A 7,453-nucleotide genomic window follows, 5' to 3' on the forward strand; every position below is an offset into this window, starting at 1 on the left:
CACTTGTCCTCACCTGTCCTGGTCAACCTGTCCTCACCTGTCCTGGTCAACATGTCCTCACCTGTCCACACCTGTCCTGGTGAACACCTGTCCACACTTGTCCTCACCTGTCCTGGTCAACCTGTCCTCACCTGTCCACACCTGTCCTGGTGAACATGTCCTCACCTGTCCACACCTGTCCTGGTCAACCTGTCCTGGTGAACCTGTCCTCGCCTGTCCACACCTGTCCCGGTGAACATGTCCTCACCTGTCCTCACCTGTCCTGGTGAACACCTGTCCACACTTGTCCTCACCTGTCCACACCTGTCCTCACCTGTCCTGGTCAACCTGTCCTCACCTGCCAACAACACCCTCCATTGTCTCAACGTACAAATTACACCTGGTTTTACTGAAATCTCAGTTCTGATCCCGGCCTGACCTTTGACCTCCTGCTGGGACACGTTTAACCTTTGACCTCCCGCTGGGACACGTTTAACCTTTGACCTCCCGCTGGGACAAGTTTGACCTTTGACCTCCCGCTGGGACACGTTTGACCTTTGACCTCCCGCTGGGACACGTTTAACCTTTGACCTCCTGCTGGGACATGTTTAACCTTTGACCTCCTGCTGGGACATGTTTAACCTTTGACCTCCTGCTGGGACATGTTTGGGACACATTTAACCTTTGACCTCCTGAGGGGACATGTTTAACCTTTGACCTCCTGCTGGAACATGTTTGGGACACATTTAACCTTTGACCTCCCGAGGGGACATGTTTGACCTTTGTTGGTGACGTTTAACGTGACCAATCAGAAAGGAGGAGGGATTAGGCGGCCATCTTTGCTAAGCCCCGCCCCCAAAGTGCCACAGCTCACCATCACGGTGGGTTGAAGCTCCACCTTGAAAGTGACGGTGCAATAGAACTGTTTCTCACTGTCCTTCCTCCCCTGCAGGACTGTGTCTGACCATCGGCCTCCGCAGTCGGCAGGAGTCTTCGCCCGGCGCCTCGTCCACCCTGGAGGACGTCTCTGAGCCGGGACGCCTGGCGGACGGCGAGGAGGCGGCGGCGCCTCACCGCTGCAGGGTGTGTCAGAAGACGTTCGACAGGAAAGGCTTCCTGATGAAACACGTGGAGAAACACTGGCAGGAGTCGGAGTGCGTCTGCGGCCTGTGCGGCGAGCGGCTGGAGTCCGGCGGCGGCCTGCGGCTGCACCTGCAGCGCCACCGCGACCGCAGCCGCACCTGCGACGTGTGCGGCAAGAAGTTCCCGTCCATCCGGGCGCAGGAGACGCACCGCAGGCTGCACACCGGCGAGCGGCCCTTCGTCTGCGGCGTCTGCGGGAAGGGCTTCAACCAGAAGGGCAACATGGCCACGCACATGCGCACGCACACGGCGGAGAAGCCCTTCGCCTGCGGCGTCTGCCGCCGGGAGTTCGGCCACGCCGGGTCCCTGGAGCGCCACGTGAAGACCCACCAGGGACAGCAGCCCTTCGGCTGCGACGTCTGCGGGGAAAGCTTCGCCAAGAGCGGCGAGCTGAGGCGCCACGCTCAGAGCCACGAGGCCGACGAGCCGCCGCCCGCCGCCACCGGGAGCCGCTGCCGCCGCCGCCGCAGCAGACCCGGCCCGCCGCCGCCGTCCCACCGCTGCAAGGTCTGCGGCGGCGCCTTCCACAACCGGGGGAACTTCGTGCGGCACGCCGAGACGCACCTGGACCGCGGCGAGCCGGAGTGCGGCGTCTGCGGCGAGCGGTGCCAGTCCCCCGACGGCCTGCGGCTGCACATCCAGGGCCACCGGGACGCCGGCAAGGCGGGCAAGGCCGGCGAGGCCTGCCTCGTGTGCAGCGTCCGCGTCCGGGACATGGACGTCCACATGAGGACGCACACCGGACACAAGCCCTTCAGCTGCAGCCACTGCGGCAAAGACTTCCCCCGCAAGGGCTCGCTGGAGCGCCACGTCAAGCTGCACGGCGGCGAGCGGCCCTTCATCTGCGAGTTCTGCGGCAAGACCTTCGCGGAAAACACGGTGCTGAAGCGCCACATCAAGAGCCACACGGGCGGGAAGCCGCGCGTCTACTCCTGCGACGTCTGCGGCAAGAAGTTCACCATGGGCCAGCACCTGGACGTGCACAAGAGGATCCACACCGGCGAGAAGCCCTACACCTGCCGCGTGTGCGGCAAGGCCTTCCGCCAGGTGGGCAACCTGGACTCCCACACGCGGATCCACACGGGCGAGAAGCCGTTCATCTGCAGCCTCTGCGGGAAGCGCTTCCGCCAGAAGATCTCGCTGGAGACGCACGAGCGCTTCCACAAGAAGGAGAAGCCGTTCGGCTGCCAGCTGTGCAGCAAAGGCTTCGTGCAGAAGATCGACCTGAAGAGACACATGCTGACCCACACGGGCGAGAAGCCGTACGGCTGCGCCGTCTGCGGCAAGCGCTACCAGGAGAAGCGCTCCGTGGACTCGCACATGAAGGTGCACGCCGGCGAGCGAGTCGTCGTCGTCGCCGCCGGCAGGGAGGAGGAGGAGGAGGAGGGGGAGGGGCCGAGCCTGGAGAGGCCTGATGGAGGACAGGTGGACTTCATCCAGCTGTGAGCTGCAGAGTGGCGCCTCCTGGTGGTTCACACCTGAACACGGCACCACCGTCCCGCTGGGCTCGATAATAAACACACTCTCACCAGTTTCTGTCTCAAACACTTGATTTGATTTTCACATCCGGTAACATATGAAACATTAAAATGGCGTAGCGGCGAGGAGTTCTGCACATGCTCAGTAGAGACTACGTTTCCTCTGTGGTGTCACGGCTCCCAGTCCAGAGTCTCCTGGGACTCGGTGCTTTTATTTTGACAGTCACGGTAATAACAATCCAACTTAATTGTCCGTCAACTAGAATGTCTGTATTCATCCAAGCGAATTGTTCTCTGCTGCATGTGTGTTTAGAAGAATAGAACAGAACCGAATAAAATAAAACAGAATAGAAAAGAACAGAATAGAACAGGATAGAATAGAAAAGAACAGAATACATTAGAATAGAATAAAACAGAATAGAAAAGAACAGATTAGAATAAAGAATAGAATAAAACAGAACAGAATAGAATAGAAAAGAACAGATTAGAATAAAGAATAGAATAAAACAGAACAGAATAGAATAGAAAAGAATAGAATAGAACACAAAAGAATAGAATAAAACAGAACAGAACAGAATAGAAAAGAATAAAACAATAGAAAAGAATAGAATAGAAAAGAACAGAACAGAATAGAAAAGAACAGAACAGAATAGAAAAGAATAAAACAGAATAGAAAAGAACAGAACAGAATAGAAAAGAATAAAACAGAGCAGAATAAAACAGAATAGAAAAGAATAAAACAGAAAAGAATAGAATAGAGTCCGTCCTGTTTCAGCGGAGAGACGAAGCGCTTCCCCTCCGCGCCGCCAGGGCGCGCTGTTCGCGCCGCGTCGCTGTCTCCCAGGCGAAGCGTCGTCGACGCGGAAGTCGGGAGTGTTTACGTCTTTGTCGAGCGGCCGCAGAGCAGCGGAGGAGCCGCAGGATGTGCGCCGTGCAGCTGCTGCGGGTGTCGGTCCACGAGCGGATGAGCGCCGCCGCCGCGGAGCTCCTGCTGCGGCTGGAGGCCGGAGGAGGAGCGGCGGAGCTCCCGGCGCTGAGAGCGCTGCTCACCGAGCGGCTGACGGCGGCCGCGGAGGAGATCGTCGCCCTGCTGGAGGAGACCGTGGCGGAGTACGAGGAGCGGCTGGAGCGCAAGGAGCGGGAGCTGCGGGGCCAGAGGAGGCTGCTGGACGCCGTGCTCAAGCCCCAGGTGCTGCTGAGCAGAGCAGGTCAGTCCCCGCCCGCCGCGCCGGCACGCGCCGGTGGCACTGACCGGACTGACAGCCAATGCATTTTATTCATTGAGAGAAGCCAGACTTCCCACACAATCACCTGCTCCTGAACGCATCACAGACTGCTGTGCTGCTCTCTGATTGGCTGTGAGTGTCAGCTGCTCTCTGATTGGCTGTAAGTGTCCGCTGCTCTCTGATTGGCTGTGCTGCTCTCTGATTGGCTGTGCTGCTCTCTGATTGGCTGTGAGTGTCTGCTGCTCTCTGATTGGCTGTAAGTGTCCGCTGCTCTCTGATTGGCTGTGAGTGTCTGCTGCTCTCTGATTGGCTGTAAGTGTCCGCTGCTCTCTGATTGGCTGTGCTGCACTCTGATTGGCTGTGAGTGTCCGCTGCTCTCTGATTGGCTGTGCTGCTCTCTGATTGGCTGTGAGTGTCAGCTGCTCTCTGATTGCTTGAAATTGTTCCTTTCTTCTTCCCCCCTCAGACTTCCTGCCTCCCGCCTCCACCCTGCACCATCAGGACCCCGACCCTGCGGGCAGCGCGGCGTCCCGCCCCTCCACCCCCCGCTCCCCCTCCCCCTCCTACCAGCCGATCGCCTCGGCGAGCAGCGACGGCGAGCCGGACAGCGACTGGACGGGTCGGCGGGCGGCCGTCAGACCGCCGCGGCGGAAGAGGCGGGGCCGGCCGCCGCTCGGCGCCCCCGGCAGGCGGCGGCGCTCGGCGCCCTCGCAGACCTTCAGCTGCTTCGTGTGCGGCCGCACGCTGCAGGGGAAGGGCTTCCTGCTCAAGCACGTGGCGCACGTCTGCGCGGCCGACCCGGACTGCCGCTGCGGGTTCTGCGGCGAGCGGCTGGAGTCGGCCGACGCGCTGAAGCTGCACCTGCAGACGCACCGGGAGAGCAGCAAGACCTGCTCCTTCTGCGGCAAGACCTTCCACTCCATCCTGGCGCAGGAGCTGCACGTGCGGCTGCACACCGGCGAGAAGCCGCACGGCTGCCACGTCTGCGGCAAGAAGTTCAGCCAGAAGGGAAACCTGACGTCGCACCTGCACGTGCACGCCGCCGAGAAGCCCTTCAAGTGCAAACAGTGCGGCCGCGCCTTTTGTCACATGACCTCGCTGGAGCGACACACGGAGGAGCACGGCGGCGCCGGCGCGGCGGCGGCGCACTCCTGCGGCGTGTGCGCGCAGCAGTTCAGCGGGAGGAGCGGCCTGCGCCGCCACATGGCCACGCACCAGTCGGACGGCGGCGGCCCCAAGCCCAAGCGCTTCCGCAGCTCGGCGCCGGCGTACCGCTGCAAGGTGTGCGGCGGCGCGTTCGAGCGCAAGGTCCTGCTGGTGAGGCACGCGGAGACGCACCTGCAGGAGCCGGCCTGCAGCAGCTGCGGCCTCTGCGGCCACCAGTACGAGTCGGCCGACGGCCTGGCCGCCCACCTGCGCTCGCACCGCGACGCCGGCAGCACCTGCGACACCTGCGGCAAGAGCTTCCCCGGCCAGTCGGCGCTGCAGATGCACATGCGCATCCACACCGGGGAGAAGCCGTACGCCTGCAGCTTCTGCGGCAAGTCCTTCAACCAGAGCGGCAACCTGAAGACGCACCTGAAGATCCACACCGGCGAGCGCGCCTTCTCCTGCGGCCTCTGCGGCAAGGGCTTCACGCAGAAGCAGACGCTGGACACGCACGTGCGCTTCCACAACAAGGAGCGGCGCTTCCTGTGCCAGGTCTGCGGCAAGGGCTTCATGCAGGACGTGGACCTGAAGAGACACATGCTGATCCACACCGGGGAGAAGCCCTACCGCTGCCACGTCTGCGGCAAGAGCTTCCAGGCCAAGCGCTCGCTCAACGGGCACCTCAAGGTGCACCCGGCGGGCGGCGGGGAGGGGGGGGGGGGAGGGGCTGGAGGAGGAGGAGGAGGAGGGGGAGGGGCTGGAGGAGGGGGAGGGGCTGGAGGAGGAGGAGGAGGAGGGGGAGGGGCTGGAGGGGGAGGGGGAGGGGCCTAACCTGCAGAGGACAGATGCTTTTTATCATTCAGGACTCATGCAGCTGTGAGGGGGGGGGGGGTCACATGACTCAGACTGTACCTGTGAGGCCTTCACACACCCTCAGACTTCAGCTGTGTGTGTGTGTGTGTGTGTGTGTGTGTGGGTGTGTGTGTGTGTACGTGTGTGTGTGTGTGTGTGTGTGTGTGTGTGTGAAAGTGTGTGTGTGTGTGTGTGAAAGTGTCTGTGTGTGTGTGTGTGTGTGTGTGTGTGTGTGTGTGTGTGTGTGAAAGTGTCTGTGTGTGTGTGTGTGTGTGTGTGTGTGTGTGTGTGTGTGTGTGTGTGAAAGTGTCTGTGTGTGTGTGTGTGTGTGTGTGTGTGTGTGTGTGTGTGTGTGTGAAAGTGTCTGTGTGTGTGCGTGTGGTGTGTGGGTGTGTGTGTGTGTACATGTGTGAAAGTGTACGTGTGTGAAAGTGTGTGTGTGGTGTGTGTGTGTGTGTGTGTGTGTGTGTGTGTGTGTGTGTGTGTGTGTGTGTGTGTGTCAACAACAATAACAGGGAACTGCGTGCTTCATGTTCTCCCTGAGCTCAGCACTGCCCCCACAGGGCGAAATGACGTCATGGCCACTGAGACTGGATCAGACTGGACAGGAAGAAGTCTTTATTTTAAAAATGAAAAAAAAAAAAAAGAAGGGGGGGGGGGTTGTTGTTGTTGTTGTTGTTTTCTATGGATGTTTTACTGTGATGATTCTCACGAATTAAATCAATAAAAGTCTCTGTCACCTGCTGGAGGAGAAGAGCTGGAACAACACGGTTTCATTAACAGGAGTGTGTGGGAGGAAGTGTGTGTGTGTGTGTGTGTGTGTGTGTGGTGTGTGTGTGTGTGTTCACAGGATGCACCCGGTGGGCCAGGAAGTCACTTCTACACACACACACACACACACTCCCTCTGTGGACCTCTTCCTGGAAATGATCACCTCGCACGTGCACGTGCACGTCGGGGTGATAAATCTGGAAGGTGGGGGTAACAAGCTGTCACTCCAGTCCAGGAGGGACTTTCTTTTTTTCCCACAATCCACCCCGCTCATGTGAGCCAGTGGCCAGCAGGGGGCGCCGACATCACACTGGGGGGGCAGAATGAGTCCCAATACCCTACGAATGCTCCAAATTACCCCAGATGTTCCCCCCCCCCCGACTGATAACTGCCCCAAAGCATGACAGAATAGAGCAGAATTAACTGCCCCAGGAACTCTCAAACTGCCCCACGCTTCATGTACAGACTGAAAATTGCACCAAAAAAAGACTGGCGGGGCAGAAAGAACTGCCCCCAGACGGACCCAGCGGGGCAGAAAGAACTGCCCCCAGACGGACCCAGCGGGGCAGAAAGAACTGCCCCCAGACGGACCCAGCGGGGCAGAAAGAACTGCCCCCAGACGGACCCAGCGGGACAGAAAGAACTGCCCCGGGCACAGACCAAATGCCCCCCACACTCAACAACACACTGACCAGCGCCCACAACTGCCCAGTTGCCCCCCGAGCTCCAGTGTGATTAACATCAGCGCGCACTGGGAGGGGGGCGGGGCCCGGGCACGCGCACTAATTCACCACCGCACGCGCACGCACGCACGCGCGCGCGCGCGCCCCATCCAGGAAAGTGGAGTGAAGTGAA

The 7,453-nt window shown here is 59.9% G+C and overlaps 2 protein-coding genes across 2 annotated transcripts in view; both read left to right on the top strand.

The window, feature by feature from the left end:
- The window catches only part of LOC308144722 (uncharacterized protein), a gene marked incomplete at both ends in the record, with an annotated part of 3,272 nt that extends 704 nt beyond the window's left edge, over positions 1-2,568 (top strand). The window contains one exon of the mRNA XM_080515902.1: positions 932-2,568. Coding sequence (XP_080372028.1) covers positions 932-2,568 — 1,637 coding nt within the window. The remainder of the gene's footprint in view (positions 1-931) is intronic.
- Positions 2,569-3,495: 927 nt separating this feature from the next.
- Positions 3,496-7,333, top strand: LOC308144723 (uncharacterized protein; the record flags this gene model as incomplete). Its single annotated transcript, XM_080515903.1, has 3 exons — positions 3,496-3,808; positions 4,293-5,671; positions 7,064-7,333. Exons 1-3 carry the CDS (start codon positions 3,523-3,525, stop codon positions 7,331-7,333), a joined length of 1,935 nt encoding a protein of 644 aa, XP_080372029.1. The 5' UTR covers positions 3,496-3,522.
- Positions 7,334-7,453: the final 120 nt, after the last annotated feature.

Source organism: Blennius ocellaris, assembly GCF_963422515.1.
Source record: "Blennius ocellaris genome assembly, chromosome: 20".
Lineage (NCBI taxonomy): Eukaryota > Metazoa > Chordata > Actinopteri > Blenniiformes > Blenniidae > Blennius > Blennius ocellaris.